The sequence below is a fragment of the Gracilinanus agilis genome, chromosome 4, assembly GCF_016433145.1.
Source record: "Gracilinanus agilis isolate LMUSP501 chromosome 4, AgileGrace, whole genome shotgun sequence".
In the NCBI taxonomy this organism is placed as follows: Eukaryota; Metazoa; Chordata; class Mammalia; order Didelphimorphia; family Didelphidae; genus Gracilinanus; species Gracilinanus agilis.
The window spans coordinates 436,511,776-436,533,347 of NC_058133.1; the positions used below are offsets into that span (position 1 = coordinate 436,511,776).

Here is a 21,572-nt window from a genome sequence, read left to right on the forward strand (position 1 = left end):
TGGGCAATGGCTGAACAAATTGTGGTACATGTTGATGATAGAATACTATTGTGCTATAAGAAATGATAAGCAGAATGATTTCAGAAAAAGCTAGAAATAGCTACAAGAACTGATGCTGAGTAAAATAAGCAGAACCAGGAAAATATTGAACACAGTAATAGCAATATTGTTCAATGATCAACTGTGAAAACTTGGTTACTCTCAGCAAGGCAATGATTTGGGACAATAATGAAAGACTTATGATGGGGAATGCTATCCACCTACAGAGAAAGAACTGTTGAAATGAGGATTAAAGCTTTTTCACATTAGTGTATTTATGGTTTTATTTGGGGGTTTTGGTGTTGTGTAAGTGTGCTCTTACAACAATGACCAATATGGAAGTATTTTGCATAATAATAAAAATTAAATATTTTTAAAAGGTGTTCCTTGAACTTTATTTTGAAGTCAGAAAAGAATTCTATGAGGTGGAGGTAGAGGGAAAGGATTCTGGATATTAGGGATGACCAATGGAAAAGAATGGATAGGAGTTAAAGTGTTATAAGTGAGAAACAGAGAGATGAATTTGGCTGGATTGTAGAGAGCAGGAAATGGAGCAATCTAAAATAAGTCTATTAGAAAGATAAGCTGGGGTCAAGTTGTGAGAGTTTTAAAAGCTTAAAAAAAGTTTTTATTTTGTTCTAAAAGCTATCAAGAGCCACTATAGTTTACTAAATAGAGAACTTACACTCTCAGACCTTAACTTAAGAAAAAAAACTTTTTCAGGGGATGGTTAAGTGAATGAGTAGATAAAGAGTCAAGCCTGGATTCAGGAAATCCTAAATTCAAATATGGCCTCAGATACTTGCTAGCAATGTGACCCTGGACAAGTCAATTGACTCCCAATTGCCTAGCTTTTACTGTTCTTTTGCCTTGGAACCAATACTTGGTATCAATTCTAAGACAGAAAGTAAGAGTTTTTTAAAAAGAAAAAATTGTAGGGTAGCTCTGTGAAAGATGGACTGGAATGGGGAAAAACTTGAAGTAGGAATTGCTTCAAGGTGAAAAATGATGAGGACCTAAACTAAGATGGTGGGGAATGAGAAGAGAGAATGAGTTCAATACAAGTGACAATATTCTGTACAGTACTTTAGCTGAACATAACAGAATCTTGATTGTCTTTCCTTGACAATTCAATGAAATTTCATTTGTTTTCTTTGGAAAGTATTTTATCATTATTTAAAATACTTCAATTGTAGCATCTTATTTTAACAACATTAACACTGGCTCTAAGAAAGAGAAAATATATTTCTTTTAGAGATCCTTTTAACATTCTTAATACAAATACTATTATTTCAACTCTTCTAAAAGTTTCCATCTAATGTAGTTGGAATATTCTATTAAAGCATTTGTAAATTATTATGTAAATGCTAGCTATTACTATTATTCTTGGCCATAGCTAGGAGAATAAGCCATGCATGCATGGCTAACCAGAAGCTGTAGTTATTCAGATGGTATAGATTCAAGGCAAGTGAAAAATATCTATTCAAACAGTGCCACAAATCTCTCAGAAGTTTTTACCTTTCAGGAAAGTATGTCAAAGGTGATAGATTACAGTTTGTTTTAGTATATATTAATCAAAAAACCTATGTGTCTTTTGTGTTTTAGCTGTTCTTTTGTAATAGTTAATGAAAGCCATCCTACATCTAATATTTACTAGTAGTTTGTATATTGAGTAACTTTTCCAGAAGGGATATTGTTATCCCTTTTGTGGATGCAAACCTAAATTTTATTTAATCTATTTCCCCCAGAAGTCTGGGGTGGGAATATCACAAGTCAGAGAGTTTGAGAAATGCTTGACTTACCCCTCTTGGAATCAGGCTCCCCCAGAATTGAATCCAGGTCCACCTGTACCAGAGTCAAGTCAGGAGAAAGTGTCCACATTACAGACCTTAATAGATTTTTTAAGAGATCCAACTCTAATATATCCAACTTAGCAGAGAATTGCTCTTTTCTCCAACAAAAGCTCAATTCTTTGTCTAATTAAATATCCATAACCAGATCAAGCCTTGTCTTTTCTTCTTGCAAAATGAACACACTTGCCGGCACTCCCACATTCAATATACGAGTGCTTTTCATCCTTTTTATAGATCAGGCATTTTTCTGAAACCACAATTCTTGAGCCTCGAATGTATTCAATAGATTCTAGGAAGGATTTCATTTAAAAGAGATTCCTCTAAGCTTTTTTTTAAGGAAAAAGATTCTCTAAAATTCAAAGTCTTTGTTAAGAATTCTTCGTGATTTCACTGAATTCACTTCATGATTTTCAGGATGCTCTGAACCCTTCTTTCTATAATCATTCAGTTCTCTGAAAAGGGAAACTATTTGTTAAAGCAAAGGATATAGATTTATTAAATATCAAATCCCCTAAATAAAGGTGACTAAGAATTCCTTCCTAAGATTTAATTGATTAATTTTAGCTACTGCTGACTTACAGGTACTTTTAACCACACGTTTATTTTTTATCCAGATTAAATTATCTTAATGTAAATTACCTTAATGTCTAAGGCCACGAATATAATCCTAATTGGAATATAATCTTTATTGGCAAAGGTGGGATTTTATTACATAACCCAGCATTTCTTTTTCTTTAATTCAACATTGACAAAACATCTCATATATCCAAAGAAATGTGCTATTATTCTTCATATGTTGAAAAAATATCTCCAAAGGCAGATAATATAATTTTAAAATTCTATCACAAACCAAATTTTAAGTTTTTTGCTTTTAGTTTGGTTCTTGAGAATAACAGCCTAAAGCAATGGCAGGCATATAGCCTGATATTTTCTACTTTCTGACTTTGATGCAAAAGGTACAAGCCTTCTTGCCTCGAAGAGCTAAACTGCAAAGAATATCAACTGGACTACACACCAATTAAATTAAACACTAACTTTTTTTTTTGCTCAGTTGTTTCACATATGTCCAACTCTTTGTGACCCAATTTGGGATTTGCTTCAAAAAGATTGAAAAGTGGTTTGCCATTTCCTTCTCCAGCTCATTATCAGATAAGGAAACTGAGATCAAACAATGTTAAGTGGCTTTTCTGGGGCCACAGATAGTGTCTGATACTAGATTTGAGCTCACAAAGACAAGTTCATTAATAAATGTATTAATAGTATTACTTATTATTAACTTTTATTATAATGATTACTAGTAAGTCTGGCTCTATGCTCTATCCACTACACCCCTACCTGCTAAATTTTAGATATGATTATTTCACTAAAGTCAACCACAAAGCTTAAGACATACCACTGACAAATTTTCCAAAACACTAAAACAATATTTGTTCTTACCTCAAGGTTCTTAAATCCCACAATTTTATTGCATCACCAATAGCTGTGGTAAGGAAAAGATTATAATTCTCAAATTGTTGGGCAGCAAATGCTGATCCCTGTAATGCAAAAACAAAATGAAGACAAGATATATTTTTATAGCTACGTTACCCAATATTATCTAAAACACAATGATGAAAAAAATACTACATAGGGTTGCTAAGTGGCACAATAGATAGAGGTCAAGCCTGGAGTCAGGAGGACCTGAATTGAAATGTAGGCTTAGATACTTCCTAGCTTTGTAACTCTAGGTAAGTCATTAAGTTATTAGGAAATTATTAAGAAAGTTATTAAGAAATAAAGTCAGGATTTAAAAAATTATAATTTCCAAAATTAAGAAGGAAAATCTACTTAGAATATTTAGTTTCTATTTTCTTTACTGGACTATTGGAATATATTTAGAGTAAGGGAGGAAAAGATTTTAAGAAGGAAGAGGTAGTCAACATTGTTCAAATTCTAGAAAAGAATGTTAAATTTCTAATTAAAGAATGATAAAGAATGTTGGATTTGGCTATTAAGAGATCATTACTGACCTTTGAGAGAGTAGTTTCAATAGGGTCAGGGGTAGTAATCTAGTTGTGAGAAGTTGAAAGATAAGAACATAAAGTAAAAGAAAAACTTTTAGACTACTCTTTTTTTAAAAATCTGGTAATAAAATAAAGAAACATATTTATGTGTCTGAAAGAGACAGTAGGTTCAAAGGAAGGTTTTTGTTGGTGGTGGTTTTTTTAATTTGAGAGGGGGCTTTTTTGTTTTTGTTTTTCCTTTAAGAAAGATAAAACCTTGAAGCAAGGAAGGTGGCCTAGCAGTACCAGATATTAAACTATATTATAAAACAGTGGTCATCAAAACAATATGGTACTGGCTAACAGACAGAAGGAAGGATCAGTGGAATAGACTCTGGGTAAGTGACGTCAGCAAGGCAGTCTATGATAAACCCAAAAAGCCCAACTTTTGGGACAAAAATCCACTATTTGACAAAAACTGCTGGGAAAATTGGAAAACAATATGGGAGAGATTAGGTTTAAATCAACATCTCAAACCCTACACCAAGATAAATTCAGAGTGGGTGAATGACTTGAATATAAAGAAGGAAACTATAAGTAAATTAGGTGAGCACAGAATAGTATACTTGTCAGATCTCTGGGAAAGGAAAGATTTTAAAACCAAGTGAGAATTAGAAAAAATTACAAAATGTAAAATAAATAATTTTGATTACATTAAATTAAAAAGGTTTTGTACAAACAAAAACAATGCAACTAAAATCAGAAGGGTAACAACAAACTTGGAAAAAATATTTATAACAAAAAACTCTGACAAAAGTCTAATTACTGAAATATACAAGGAGCTAAATCAATTGTACAAAAAAATCAAGCTATTCTCCAATCAATAAATGGGCAAGGGACATGAATAGGCAATTTTCAAATAAAGAAATCAAAACTATTAATAAGCACATGAGAAAGTGTTCTAAATCTCTAATAATTAGAAAAAATGCTAAAATGACAACAGGGGAGAGTAATGAATGTTGGAGGGGATGTGGCAAAATTGGGACATTAATACATTGCTGGTGGAGTTGTGAATTGATCCAACCATTCTGGATGGCAATTTGAAACTATGCCCAAAGAGTGCTAAAAGAATGCCTGCCCTTTGATCCATTGCTGGGTTTGTACCCCAAAGAGATCATAGGGAAAAATATATGTACAAAAATATTTATAGCCTTGCTTTTTGTGGTGGCAAAAAACTGGAAAATGAGGAGATGCCCTTCAATTGGGGAATGGCTGAACAAATTGTGGTATCTGTTGGTGATGGAATACTATTGTGCTAAAAGGAATAAAGAACTGGAGGAATTCCTTGTGAACTGGAACGACCTCCAGGAATTGATGCAGAGTGAAAGGAACAGAACCAGGAGAACATTATACACAGAGACTGATACACTGTGGTAAAATCAAATGTAATGGACTTCTGTACTAGCAGCAATGCTATGACCCAGGACAATTCTGAGGGATTTATGGAAAAGAATGCTACCCACATTCAGAGGAAGAACTACAGGAGAGGAAACACAGAAGAAAAACAGCCACTTGAACACATGGGTTAATGTGGACACAGTTAGGATATAGACTCTTAATGAACACCCTAGAATGAATATCAATAATATGGAAATAGGTCTTGATGATACATTAAGAAACCAGTAGAAATGTGTGCCGGCTACTGGGGGTTTGGGGTATGGGGTGTGGGGAAAGAGTGCAAGAATATAAATCATGTAACTATGGAAAATTTCTTTCTAAAAAACAAAAAATAATTAACTGGTTGCTTGATTAATTAATTAATTAATTGATTAATTGAAGAAAAGAAAAATAAAACCTAAACATATTCGGTGCCAAACCATAAGGAATCACTGGAGAAAAAAGGACTGAAAATGAAAAAAAAGGAATGGACAAGAACATCTAAAAGGAAAACTTTTTTGGTGGTGATTTCTGCCTTCCATCTTTCTCTTTTTATTCCTTACTCCAAAAGAGAAATATCTTCATATTTCTAATCTATGACATACAAAGGACTCTGATAAGCTTTGATTCTGTTGTGGGTAAAGAAAGGATGATGATGGGAGAAGGAAGGGAAAGGGAGGGAAGAAAGCCGGGTAGCCCCCATCCCTGGTAGGGAAATTAACCCAAGCTCTTTAGACGTGGCCAGAGCAGAACAGAATCAGGTTAGACTCTAGGGATATTTAGCTGGGTTTATTTAGGATTTAGAAAAGGTTTAGGAAAGCTTGGAGTTAGATTTCTGGCAGCTAAACCCCAACCAAAGCTCTCCAGGGCAAAAGGTTCTCCCTCAAGAAAAAGGATGGGGCGGGGAGGAGAGGGAAGGGGAGAAGCCACCTGGTGGGGGGGGGGGGGGGGGGAATGAGACCCCCAAACCCTTGCTCTTTCTTCTTATATACTTTCTCAGACACCTCCCACATACAAAGTGGGAGGTATCTGAGGAAGTTAAGGTAACGAGTCTTCCAGGGTTCTGAGCCATTTTAAAACACACAGTTCCAAATGATAGAAAACTGGATATGAATGTGAATTTCTCTGAGCCTTTCTTTTCCCCTTCCACTATTTCTCTGAGCTAGAAATTGCTACATGACATGCTAATGAAACATTTCTTTAGAGGTAATAGGATGGGATGAGAGAGCAAGAGAATTAAGTACAGAAGGCTGGCATCTTCTTCAGTTGATTTAAGAATGAAGGAGGAAAGGATAGATGAGATCATAGAAAAGTCTTGAGATGTGGAACTGAAAAATATAAATGTAACTGTAGAAGCATGTGTTATATTTTAGAAAAAGAGAAGGGTTTGGATTCAGAAGACCTCAGTTCAAAGCTTGGTCCTGCTACTAACTGTGTGACCTTAGATGAGTTACCTAAACCCTCTTGGTCCCAGTTTGCTTATCTGAAAAATGAGGACATCAAAATAGATGAACTCTGAAGTTCCTTCTGTGTCTAAATTTCTGGTCTTAATTTAAGATGTCGTTATTTGAAAGCCTCTTTCCCACAACTTACTCCAATATCTTTCATGGCATGGATGTGACTTTGGGTTCTTAAAGACTTAATGCCACCCAAGTTCTGGCAAGTTCTGGGAGGTACAACTCTCATTAAGTTTCAATCATGATCCCAAGAAGAGATTTGTTTGTTTTCTAAAGATAAACATAGCTATGAACAGAAAGGTTCATCACGGATAAGCTGACCACTTGCTGATAAATTTTTGAGACATGGAAACCCCAAAAAAACAAGCATAAATGGGTTGCAATTTGTATTAATGGAGGAAATATCCATATTGATGAGATAATAGGTTCTTATGACTACTGGGTATGTGAGTACTATTAGTAATAACAATATTATCGTACTGCTTTCTCCATTTTCACCAAAACATTTTAGCCCGTGCTTTCTTCACTGGCACTGATGCTTTGTTCCCTATGCATCATCTAAGGCTAAATATTATTTATCTTATTAATAAAAATACTTCCTATTTGTCCTATCAATACTATTATTTTTCTGTTTAATTATAAACATCTTGTGGAATAATTTTCCCAGATTCTCAAATGTTATTTCAGGTATTTTCTCAATTAAATATAAAAAACATAAATCTGGGGTTCATATAAAAATTTATTATTTCTAATTAGTCATATGTTATAATGAGTCCATAATATTTTAATATAGCCTAATGTGAAAAATAATTATTTCAAACTGTAAATCATGTGTAAAGTAGTGTGGGATATTTGTACTTATATGAAAAATATTAAAATTATATCGATTATTTACTTTCTAAAATAAAAACTGATATTCATGGTCAGTCAGTTTTACTTTGCTAATACAGGCCACTGTTCACATGTTTATAATTATAAAGTATATGGGTAATTTTTGTTACCACTTTGATATATAAATCATTCCACCTGTAAAATATGTGCTACATATATAACAGGCACATATCTCATAAATGAATATAGAAAAAATGCTGTAAATTAATATGAATGTTTTAAAATTTAATTGTACTTTTCATATATTGTGTAGCTTTTGTATATTTTTATTTTAATGCTTGCTGATAATTCTCTTCTTATTTGCCAAAAATGTTATAATTTCCAAACAATTTGATAAAATATGAGTGATATATTCAAATTTGATAACTTCCTAGAAAACTCAGGAAGGAGGATACAATAGAAATAGAGCAAGAACTTAAAGGCCTGTATTTAAATAGGAAGGGAAAAGTAAGTAACCTGTTCCGTCCTAGAAACTGTAGCTAATAAAAAGTTTGTTAGCTGGTTTTGTTGTTGTAGTCTAATCTTGTCTGTCTAGTCATAAAAGAATCTGTTATTTTTTATGAGTGAGTCATCATACTGAAAAAACCAAAAGCTACATTGTTTTTGCTATAATTTGAGAGAGAATGAAGCAAATACGGTTCTTTCATGTGCACAAATTTGGTTATCTAGTTAGTGACACAATAAAAATGAAAAAAAATAATAAATCCTACTATTCCCACATACTTAAGGTAACTTTATAGGATTAAATAACAGAGATCGTTTTAGCATTGGCGTACCGGGTTATTCAAGGAAATCTATTATTGGTACATGACTAACATAGTTACTACATTTAAAAATAATTAAAAATGACCTATTTTACATCTTACTGGAAATAAGACATTTGTGTGCAATTACAATTTGTGCTTCTCATGTTCAGTTCAGTCGAGACTACATGAGTAGCAACTCCCATATGGCTATGGTTAAGTTGAAAACTTTGATGTCCACTATGTAACTGGACAAATATTTAAGAGATGTTCAAAAACAAGCTATTAAAACACTGAAGAGAACCTCTGTAAGCTTATATGTTTCCTTTCATTCCATTATATACCATTCAGGAGTTTATTTTCAGGAAGTCAAACAAGTATTTTTCCTATAAGAAACCTCAATGATATTTTTCCTAATATATCACTTAACATCTAAGAGGTTCCTGCAAGTGGTTCCCAAAACATTCCAGTGAAAGGAAACTTGGACTTGGAGGTAGACTGGTGGACTGACAATTGAAACACTAGCTGTTAGTCACAAAGGTATAAGGAAGAATATTGTCTAACCAAGGTCCCTCAAGCAAACACACCCATAGCTCTTCCAAAAAAGGACTTCATGAACTATTAGAAATATAATTTTCTGAACAATTCTATTTAATGAAAAGAGAACTAACATAGATCTTAATATAGCAACATCACTTACTCAAACAGTTTATGATGCAACAGTATTATCAGTGATAACTGATGTATGTCATGTGGAAGACCTGGAGCTACGAAGATTCCTGGGATACTTAGTCAAGAGAAGATTGGGAAAGACAGCAGTGTATAATGTGATAAGTACTAAAATGGGAATAAGAGAACATATATTCTAATCTCATCGGGGTCACTAGGCCTCGTGCCTGAAGACAAGTCATATGTGCTCTCAAAGTGGTTACTGAAAAAAGGAAAAAGTTATTTTCAAAAATTAAAATGATATAAAAACAAATGATATCCACAAAAATAAAAGTTTAAAAAATTAAAATTAAAATATTACAACCAGACCTGAAAATTCCAAATATGGTCTGACTGATTCCACATTACAGCAGGGTTCTATGGGGGATATTACCAAGACCTACTGGGGATGGCTAAAACCATGGATATAAACAAACAACTGCTCCTACCCTCTTCTGAGTGCTCCACAAACGCTCTTCCCTGCCCTGCTCCCACCCCCAAAAATTTACAAAGTGAAAGTGAAAGCAGGAGAGACCATTGCTAGGGCTAAATCTCATGGGGAGTGGGGGTGGGGGTGGGTGTGGAGGCAGGACTTCTGGCACAGGGAGGACAACCTCCAATGCTTAAATTTGAATGTAGGGAACTGAAATTGTCAAAAGTGAAAACCAAAATCAAAGCCATCAATAATCATATGAAAAAATATTCTAAATCACTCTCGATTAGAGAAATGCAAATTAAAACAACTCTGAGGTACTATCCTCACACCTAGCTGATTGGCTAAAATAACTGACACTCTCCAAGTGTCCCTTAGGTTAATATCTATCAACCTATTCAGTTCTGGAAAGATTCTAAGAAGTAGAAATGGCAATAAGAAGCTAAAAACAAGAAGAGTGCTAGGTCAGAAATTAATGAATTTAGAAGAAATCTGGGAGCAGCGAGGTGGCTTAATGGATTGAGAACCAGGCCTAGAGAGAGGAGGTCCTGGGTTCAAATCTGAACTCAGACACTTCCTAGCTGTGTGACCCTGGGTAAGTCACTTAACACCCATTGCCTAGCTCTTACCACTCTTCTGCCACAGAACCAATTACACAGTATTGATTCTAAGACATATGTTTTGCAAGGGTCAAGCAGCTCCCTGTCTTGGCCTCCTTCAACAGAAGGTAAGAATTTTAAAAAAAGGAAGAAGAAATCTATGCAGGATCAACACAATTTGGTAGACATTGAAAGCTGTATAGCTAAGAGAAGAAACTCTACTTATTTATTAGGAAAAAAATTACAATATCACTGACAAGAAAAAGAAATGGAGAGACATCAGTAATTACTGACATATACTTATTTTCTCATATCTACAAAATCTTTATTAAAATTAAGTACACACATAAATAGAGTATCTTTGCTGAAAATATGAAAAGAAAATAGGTACACTTTCACAAATAATATTCTAGAGTAAAATCACATCTTTATAGTCACACAATTAATTGAAAAGTGCTTAAAATACAAGATTGCATTATGTTTACTGTTTGCTGATTATCTTTTTAAGCAACTGATTCAGCAAAGTAAAATATAATCTAAATTACAAATGCATTTAACCTAAGTTGGCATATTCATGGGAAACATCTCCAACAAACTACCTCCCATGTCAAATCACATGAAATTTTTTGCCACATCCAACAAACAACCTACAAACAACTATGTATATATAAGATATAGCAGTTATTTCTTTTTTCTTTTATTGAACTTATTATCCCCTATTCTTTCCCTTCTTCCCTTCTCCGATAAAGCAGTTAATTCAAAACAATCTCTCTTCTACTCCCCTCAAAAATCATTGTGTATTTTTTTCCAAAGTTTTTTTATCTTATTCTCTTAATTCTTTTCCCTTGCTATCTATTCTTAATGTTTGTTCTTTGATTCATGGCCTATATACTTATTACTTTAACCTCTCAGTGTTGTTCATGGAAGTACCAAGTTTCAGTTCTCTCTTTTAATTTCTATGTTACTATCTTTGTAGATCTTATCACCTCCTCTATTTTTCTATTGTTCCTTATTCATAGGAGCACCGGTTTATGAAGAAAAAGTAATAAGGTTAGAAGCATTGCTCCAGATGGAAATTTCCCTGTATCTCAAATTGCTCAGTCCTATTATATCCCCTGTTTTCCCCACATCAATCTCCTTTCCATTTACCATGTTATCTGCAATCTGGGTATATTCACTTCCAATTAGGGTTCTGGTTGCCCCCAAGGAGTTCCAATTTCCTTTATCCTAGGCAAGATATTGTCCATAGAGGCACAACATTCTATGAAGAGAGTAATTTCCCTGTGATCAAAGTCCCTGAAGATTACACACTTTTAAAGTCTCAGTCTCTCATCATATCACTCATGCATAGGAGTGCTCTTTACCGAGTTTCCCTTCCACGCTGGTTCAAGACATCTCCAGTTCTTTTACCCTATTTCAATCTCTCCATTTGCCATTTCTCCCACTCTTCTATAGCCCCTCATTGATGAGAAATTATAAGAATTCCCTTGATTATTTACCAGGACTTGATTAGATTATATCACATATTTCCCTCTCTTCGTTTCCTCTCTGTCTTTCATATTCCTTTCCATTTGGCAATTTATTCCTATAAAATACATTAATTTACCTGTAAGGTGAAGTAGAAATTAGAGCTTTGCACACTTTAATCCATGGTATTTCAGGTTTATACTTCTACCTTCATACTTCTCCTATTTCTTTAAATTCCATTTTATTCTTATCTTCTGTGTACTTTTTATAACCTTTATCTTCTATTTTGGAATCAATAATAAGTATTGGTTCCAAGGCAGAAGAGTGGTAAAAGCTAGACAATAGGGGTTAAGTGACTTGCCCAAGGTCACACAGCTAGGAAGTATCTGAGGCCAGATCTGAACCTCCTGGCTCTCAAGCCACTGAGTCAACTAGCTGTATTTCCCCATCCCTAATTCCCCTCCCCAGCATCCTTTTAAAAAGTTCCCTCTTGGCCTTGGGACCAAGTGACTTGGGGTAAGTGACATCAGCAAGACAGTCTATGATAAACCCAAAGAGCCCAACTTTTGGGACAAAAATCCACTATTTGACAAAAACTGTTGGGAAATTTGGAAAACAATATGGGAGAGATTAGGTCTAGATCAACATCTCAAACCCTACACCAAGATAAATTCAGAATGGGTGAATGACTTGAATATAAAGAGGGAAACTATAAATAAGTTAAGGGAACACAGACTAGTTTACTTGTCAGATCTCTGGGAAAGGAAAGATTTTAAAACCAAGCAAGAGTTAGAGAAAATACAAAATGTAAAATAAATTATTTTAATTATATCAAATTAAAAAGGTTTTGTACAAACAGAAACAATGTAGCCAAAATCAGAAGGGAAACAACAAATTGGGAAAAAATCTTTATAACAAAAAAAACTCTGACAGGGGTCTAATTACTCAAATATACAAGGAGTTAAACCTATAAAAAAATCAAGCCATTCCCCAATTGATAAATGGGCAAGAGACATGAATAGGCAATTTTCAAATAAAGAAATCAAAAGTATCAATAAGCACAAGAGAAAGCATTCTAAATCTCTAATAATTAGAGAAATGCAAATCAAAACAACTCTGAAGTATCACCTCACACCTAGCAGATTGGCTAAAATGAAAGAAGGGGAGAGTAATGAATGCTGGAGGGGATGTGGCAAAAGTGGGACATTAATGCATTGCTGGTGGAGTTGTGAACTGATCCAACCATTCTGGCTGGCAATTTGGAACTATGCTCAAAGGGCTATAAAAGAATGCCTGCCCTTTGATCCAGCCATACCATTGCTGGGTTTGTACCCCAAAGAGATCATAGATAAACAGACTTGTATGAAAATATTTATAACCACGCTTTTGGTGGTGGCAAAAAACTGGAAAAGGAGGGTATGTCCTTCAATTGGGGAATGGCTGAACAAATTGTGGTATATGCTAGTGATGGAATACTATTGTGCTAAAAGGAATAATAAACTAGAGGAATTCCATGTGAACTGGAAAGACCTCCAGGAATTGATGCAGAGCGAAAGGAGCAGAGCCAGAAGAACATTGTACACAGAGACTGATATACTGTGGTAAAATCAAATGTAATGGACGTCTGTATCAGCAGCAATGCAATGACGCAGGACAACTCTGAGGGACTTATGGAAAAGAACACTATCCACATTTAGAGGAAGAACTACAGGAGTGCAAACAGAAGAAAAATAACTGCTTGAACACATGGGTTGAGGCGGACATGATTGGGGATGTCCCACACCAATGCAACTATCAACAATTTGGAAATAGGTCTTGATCAATGACACATGTTAAAACCAGTGGAAATGCGCATTGGCCATGGGGAGTGGGGGAAGCTGGGGGGAGGGGTTGAAGGGGAAATTAAGAGCATGAATTATGTAACCATGTTAACTTTTCTAAAAAATAAATATTAATAAATGTTTAAAAAATAAAAATTAAATTAAAACTTCCCTGTTTTCTTACTATTAGTCCTACTATTGTTGCTGAACCCAATAAGGTGTCCTTTTGACTTTTTTCTTTTAATAAACTCTAGAAATGGAGTAATTTATGTCATTGGCTATTTTTTGTTGGTAATTACAATTATTTACATTTATTTTACCTGTTTTTTGGAGTATTTGCAAGTTAATAATCTACTCATAGTCTTGTTATAGAACTTGTTTTTGCAGTTGTTTCAAATTTTTATTAAATGTCTGTCTACATCAATGATTATGTTCAAGTTTGCAAAATATGTCAAGTTGAGCTATTTTGTTTCATAAATTATTCCTTTTCTTTCTGCAAATTTTAGTGAATATAGAATGTTATGGTGTTATCTAAATTTTCTTTCCTTTATATTCTCCCATCAACCAGTCCCCAAACTAAGTATTATCCTCAATGCCTCTCTCTGTCTCTCTTTGTCTGTCTCTGCCCTCTCCATCTCTTTCTCTCTTTCTCCTTCTCTCGCTGTCTCCCCTAACCTGCCTTTCTCTCTCTCCCTCTAAATCCTATCATCTCTACCCCCACAGTATCTCTCCTGATCTTCCCCTTCTCTGCTGCTTCTGCATCCTCGACCCTAGTCCAGCCCTTCATCATCTTTTGCCTGGACTATTGCAAGTTGGTCTCCCTGTCCCAAAACTCTCTCCAAGCCAATGCAACCTCTACTCTGCTGTCAAAGTGATCTTCCTAAAGGGGAGGTTGAACTATATCATTAATCCATTCAATATACTCCAAAATATCCCTATCATTTCCAGGATCAAATATAAAATCCTCTAATAGGCTGGCTCCTTCCACCCTTTCTAGGCTTCTTGTACCTTACTCACTTCTCTGTATTCTTGTATTCAGAGACACTAGCCTCCTTCACATTCCTAGCATAAGACATTCCATTTTCTGATTCCAAATGTTTTCACTGGCTGCCTGCTCCATGCCTGTAATGCTCCTTCTCTCTATCTACACTTCTAGCCTTCCTTCAAGTCACAGCTGAATTCCAGACTTTTGCAAGAAGCCTTTCTCAGTCCTCCTTAACTTCAGAGTCCTTGCTTTGAGATTATCCCCAATTTATTGTCTATATACTTGGTTTGAACATAGTTGTTTGTATATTGTTTTATCCATGGAACTCTGAATTCCCTGAAAGAAGGTTCTTGCTTTGATGTTTTTTTTTCTTGTTTAAGAAGGCTTTTTGGTTTGCTTCTTTGTTTTTCAACTAACAAGTGGCTGCAGGAATAAAAATAAGTGGGAAGTGACTGCTCTCTCATAGAGTTTATGACAGAGAGGAAATACAATGATACTCTAGACTAGCAGTGCAAATCTCAAGTGGTTTACAAAAAAGGAAAGTTAGGACCCTAAATTCTAAATTAATTATAGAATTATAGTTATATGATATATAGAATTATACATAGAGAGAATTAAGTATATAGAAAATTATGGTTATATGATATATGTAATTTTTTAATTAAAATTCTATAGAAGTATATGCTAAAAGAAGATGGGAAACTCAAAAATGAAAATTTGAAGATAAAAAGGGATATAATTCCCATAAATGAGGAAAAAAAATAATTTATCCTAAGGGACTAATGTAGATGGCCAGAGAACTTTATCAACCAACTTAGATCTTTAAGAGATATGCAGGAAGCAGCTAGATGGTTCCATGAATAGAAACCCAGGCCTAGAGACAGGAAGTCCTAGGTTCAAATCTGACCTCAGACACTGCCTAGCTATGTGACCCTGGGCAAGTCCTTACTGGTTATCTCTCTTAAAACTAATACAAAGTATTGATTCTAAGTGGGAAGGGAAGGGTTTTTTTTTTAAGCATATACATAGAAGGCTGAAGCAAACAGACAATGAATACAAAAGAATAAAAAGATTCTGTAAGAATAGGTAATTCAGAAATGCTAAATTTCAGAATTTTCTGAGTCTGGCAAAGAAAGCAAAAGGAACACTTTCGTTATATCAGGGAAAGATGAAGATCAAAGACATCTTCTTGGGGCCATGATAATTGACAACTAAAAGAAGGTAAAGCTTCTCAAACTTACTTTGTTTCTATTTTCCCTGCCAAAGAGAAAAACCTATGAATAGTTAAGAACACTGAATATTGCAAATCGAGTTGATATTCTAGATAAGTAAGAGATAATCAGAGTATTTAGCTGTCTTTGATGAATTCAAGTCACTTGACCGAGAGAACTAACTGTTACTAAATTGGTAGATCAGAAAAATAATGTAGATATAATTTATGTAGCTTTTAGCAAAATTTTAAATAAAGGAGGTTACATTCATCTTGTGGAAACAATGGGAAAATGTATTCTGGCTGATGGAACTGATTAAATATCACAATTAGGCAAAATGATAAAAATTTTTATTTAAAAAATACTATACATATGTATCTACAGTTCTATAATTTTATAAATTAAACTAAACTTTTGAAAAAGTACTTACTTTATTTTGGCAAATTTGATGGGCTGATCTTGAATGAACATCTGGAATCACTGCTGCACTGCAACCTACATTGAGATCAAAGACTTCCAATGCTCTGTTACTCCCAGTTGTAAGGACAATATCTGCAGTATTCCAAGTTAAGGTCAATTTAAATGATGTGAGTTCTAGGGGTAGGTGAGCTCCTCAAGGTCTTACCCAAAAAAACAAAAAGATTCACAATTTTTTAAAAAATAACTACTTTTGACAACAAAGATATTAATACCAAAGTGGATAATTATTTTAATATAGATTTTTCTAAAATTAATGAAAAATAAAAATGAATTATAAGTGAATTTGAAATCAAACAAAATACTTATCTTTTCCAATCATCTGTTGCTGGTTACAAAAACAGATATATTCATATTTGTGCAAACAAAAGTTAGTAAGTCAAGCCTGGTTAGATTTTCTTCTGGCTACCTAAGGTTCTTTCCTAAATTACAGCAGAAAGCAGTTGGGGAATATGGAGAATGATAACTGGAAAGTTGGAAAGGGTCTAGGAGGTGATGAAGGGCTTTGAATGCCAAACTGAGAAATTTGTATTTGATCCTGCAAGTAAAGGAAAGCCACTGTATTGTATCAAATGGAAAGGGTAGAGGGAATAACATCACCAGACTTGTGCTTCAGAAAAATCAGTTTTTCAGCTGAATGAAGGATAGATTGAATGAAGAGAGTCTTGAGGCAGAGGGACCAACCAGCGGGATATTGCAATAGTGCCAGCTGGGATAAGAAGTGTCTGCACTAGGGTAAAGGCAATATGGAGGATAGAAGCAAGCATATACAAGAAATGTTTGGAAGGAAGAAATGAGTAATTCAGAATGCCCTGATTTGTATTAATGATATCATCTTTCAAAAGGGAAGAGATGGGGCAGCTGGGTAGCTCAGTGGATTGAGAGCCAAGCCTAGAGATGGGAGTTCCTAGGTTCAATTCCGGCCTCAGACACTTCCCAGCTGTGTGACCCTGGGCAAGTCACTTGACCCCCATTGCCTACCCTTACCACCCTTCTGCCTTGTGACTCCAAGATGGAAGGTAAGGGTTTTTTAAAAAGGGGGGGAGGGGGAAGAGAAACTAGGAAAATTGCTATTTTCTTCCTGATCTTGACCAGCAGATTGCCCCTACAGTCATTCATATCTTCTTCTCCCTCGCCTCCTCTTCCTTCCTTCCCTTCTTTTCTGTGTCTCTGCCTCCTTTTGTCTCTGATTCTCTGAGTGTGTCTCTCTATAACAATACAGCAGTATAAATATGCACATTACCATCTAACACAGTGCCTTATGCATAGCCTGGTTCATAGCATGTAAGCCCTTAAGTAAATGATGCTACCTGAAAAGACTTTTTTCTAAAGTAAAAATAAGGAAAAACAGGCGTAAGTGAGTGCTCCACTTTAGATTCTGTGATGGAGAAAGAAAACCAAACCATACATAGCCTTATATGCTGCTTAAATTTAGTGAGAAGATTTCAAAAGCTTCAGTGAAAGGGTGACTAAGATTCCACATGTAGTAGGGAAGACTCATCAAAAGACAGACTAATCAGCTGAGTCCCACATCTCTCTTCTAGCCAAGACCTCTTGATGAAAATGGAAAATTAAGGAGCCAGCAGCATAAAGAGTTAATGTTCTGCCTAAGGTAGAATTGCAATAATTTTAATCATACTTTGAAAAGGATGTGAGACCTTGAGTAGCTTTCACCTTAAATAAAATACATACAGATAGCAAAAGATGGGAAACTAGAATAAAATTCAAATAAAAGGAGAAAAAAAATTAACTTGTGAATGAAATGTAAGATGTGCAAGAAATGTAGGGAAAATAAGCTTATAACAGGCCCTTGAATCAAGGCCCAATTAAAGTGATTTTAAGCAGTTTGCAATTACCCATTCAGGGCCAGGACTATAGAAAATTGCCATTCTCTCTCTATATAAGAGAAATAAGGGGAATGTCTCTCTCTGGTCTGATTTGCCTTCAACTTCTCAGGGAATGAGCCAATAACAGCCAATCTTAGGTGCTTTACTAGGAATCTAAGTTAAAGAGGACCCTTGTCCTCTAAAATGTTAGAAAAGACTGGGACTCCAAAAAAACTCAAACCCCAGTTTCAAGCCCTTCAATATTGGCATAGAACTCCTGCAATCCATGCAGATTCTCAGTCAAGTCTCCATGACCTTGTGGCTCTTGTTAGCACTTCTCCTGGAATCAGACAAAGAGGCATTAAATCACAGTCCCATGGTATTTACCAATTATTGACAGGTTACCATAGTCTCAGGCTCTTCAGGTATGCATCATTATAGCAAATATATATTTGCATTAAGCTTGTAGCACTGTAAAATCAAAAAAGGGATAAATAATGGTTATATATGTACTTCCAGTACAAGATGAGAAAAAATAAATTGCTCTAAATAAAAAATTTTAAAGAACAAATATTGCATTGCACATGTAAGGAAGAATAATAAAACGTCAAAAAAATAAATAGCTTAGAACTAATGAAGGGTTTACAAAAATAGCAGATTCACAATGCACATTCAAATAGAGTACCATAATTTCTAATAACACATTTTAAAACAATAAATAATTATGTTTAAAAATCATATACTTGTTACAAATTTTAAACCTTGGTTAAGATATTTTCTCAACAAACTCTGTTTGAATGAGTTGAATGCATTTGTTTTGAATGTACACTCTTATGCCAATAGGGGACTGCCCCCAAATTGCCTTTTTGTCAATGCAGCTAGTTTTACCCATTTCTTTTTATCCCCCAAATTCCTTAATTTTAGAAGTTGACTATGTTTACAGATCCAGCGAAGAAAACCAACCCTTTTTTTTGCCGGATCAGGGAGGTGCAAATCCATTTAAAAGTATCTTACAAACTTCCTGTGGACACGTGGGGACTTTGAGACTACATTCCCCGTGATCTAATGAGTTTCTGGTTAAACATGAGACAATGGGAACCAACGTATAGTGCAGCTTAAATTCGGAGGGTGGTCAGGAGATGCTCTCTTGCTACCTGAGTGGGCTCCTGGGGGTCAGAGAGGAGTAGGGAAGGTATGGAAGAAAATGATGGAGGTGGCAATTTGAATTTTTTACAGACACACGGTCGATTTATTGCCATATCAACATGGCTTTAATAAAAATACTAATTTCCCTTATAATATCTGCCTTCATCAATTTAAAAAATAACACTACCAGATCTCAGATCACTCCCTACTCAGTGCTGTTGTGCAGGATAGATGTCCTCTGCTTCCAACCTTCACCACACTCCAGGATCCCAGGGAATCAGGGTGCAACTCCACAAGCTCTGAGGTCTCCCAGGGAATCAGTTACTGCCTGTCCCAACCACCATGGAGTCCTCTCAGAGAGCCAGAGCCACTTCCTGCTTCCCCATTCAATGTGGAATTCTCCAGCCCTTCCTACTAAGTCTCCTACATAACAACTAAATAATAATCTTCCTCAAACAAGACCCCCAAAGCTTGCGCTTGTTCCCTGTTCCAGTGAGAATCCACCCTGAAGGGAATCTCAGACTAGCAGTTGCAGACTGAATAATGGACCCTAAGGTAAATGCTAAGTGATTCTTTTGCCTTAGAAGCTTCTCCCATTGTACCACATCCCCCTTTCAGAAAAGGAACTCAGGACCTTCAGTTTGCAAGACTGACATGCTGCCTACTGTGCTAAAGAGTCACTTAGCATTTACCCTAAGGTCTATTATTCAGTCCGTTACTGCTAGTCTTGAGATTCCCTTCAGGGTGGATTCTTATGTCTCCAGCCTACAAGCTATTCCTAAAACTTGGGGTTCATCAGATCCCATTAGGCCACAAGTTTGGGTCTCTAGATTCCACTTCGACAAATACTTTGCTGATTTTGTTCACGCTATTGTTATAAAGTGCTCTCTGTGCATTCACTGAGTATTTTATTGTTTGCCTTTAACATTAAGTTTTTGTGTTACAATTATGCCCCCAAAGCATAATATAAGTCCTTTGGGCTCTAAGCCTGTGTACAAAGTCAGTGAGTAACTCAGTGGCAAAATAAAGGTGTTTGATAAATTTCATGCCAGAATGTCTACAGCCATAGTTGGCCAAGAATTTGATTACTTGTGGGAGGCCAATAAGAGAAACAGAGTCTCAAATAGATGAAAATGTAAGACTTCTCTTTTGAACCCTTTTATGATCCACACCTTTTCTTATTGAAAAACATTATAGCCTCTAGGAAAACTTTAAGTTTTTAGTAAACCAGCACTTAATGAGTTAATAGCCTTTTTTCACTGAGCAGAGTAAAGCTGTAGCTGTGGATATATCTCCCTAACTGCTCCAGGCATCCCAAGGTCACCGAGTGGCAAGCTCAGGCAAAATAACTTTTAGATAAAGTGAGGCTCATTTTTAACCTTGGGACTTTTTTATCATCTGGCATTATCTTCATAAGAAAATTCTTTGTAAAACTATAACTTTATTGTGCTTTGATATGACATAATTGGTGTTTCTGCACAAACGCAGTTTTGGGGGGGTTCTTTAGTGTGAAATGAGTCTTGAAGTATATATAATAACCTCCATGCTTCAAGAGACAGAGCTGGATGCATGAGCTAAAAGATCTTCTCCCATGTCCCAGTATTTCCTTATCAACTAAGCCATCTTTATCAGATTATCTGGAGATGATAAAAAGATCTCAAGAATTACTGGATTAAAAAATGCCTATTATCAGAATTAATGTTTTATCATAAAGATCGTATTCAGAAAAGTGTTTTTTCAGCAATCTCTAGCAAAAGATTACAGTTTTTGGTGGTTGCAAGAACCTAGCTCCCTATTTCCCATAAGTTTAATGTATCAACATGAAGGTTTTTTACTTTTGTGTCGTTTTCTAGGAATAATCCCCCTGGAAAAGTTGAGGATTAACCATATAGGGAGGCTATCTGGTAGTTTGCAGAATGACCTGCCAAATCTCGGTGGCCTTTAAAAAGCAAATTAACTAGTTCTTCAAAAAACTCTAGAGAGATTCATCTTTGTTTGCTGAAAGGAATCAAGAAGTGAGCCAGCTATGAAGGAAAAACCATATCTTGAGAGTAAAAATTATTCAATATCTTTTTCCCTCTTGCCTTTGCAGATGCCACATGTGGGAGGAAGAGGATTTCTCTACTCCATGCCCTCAGGGACAAGGGCAATTTGCACAGTAGACAATACTGCATCCAGCTGAAAGCAGGTCCTCAGAACACATCTAAGGATGTGCGGAAAGTGGGGGAGAAAAGAAGTGAGGTGTAAGTTCCAGAAAGTTAGTGAACCAATAGCTCAAATAGAAACCTTTTGTGGGGCAGCTGGATAGCACAGTGTCAGGTCTGGAGTCAGGAGGACCTGGGTTCAAATCTGACATCAGCCACTTCCTAGTTGTGTGACCCCAGGCAAGTCATTTAACCCTGATTGCCTAGCTTTTGCTGCTCTTCTGTCTTAGAACTGATATTTAGACAGAAAATACTGTTTTTTTCAATCCTTTCACGAATGGGTAGCAACATTAG

At 35.4% G+C, this 21,572-nt stretch overlaps 1 protein-coding gene across 1 annotated transcript in view; it reads right to left on the reverse strand.

Moving 5' to 3' along the window:
* Positions 1-21,572, reverse strand: part of WDR27 (WD repeat domain 27) — a 302,935-nt gene that overhangs the window by 201,829 nt on the left and 79,534 nt on the right. The window contains exons 20-21 of the mRNA XM_044675486.1: positions 16,056-16,177; positions 3,330-3,427 (exon numbers count right to left, since the gene is read on the reverse strand). Of these exons, the coding sequence (XP_044531421.1) occupies positions 3,330-3,427; positions 16,056-16,177 (220 nt within the window). The remainder of the gene's footprint in view (positions 1-3,329; positions 3,428-16,055; positions 16,178-21,572) is intronic.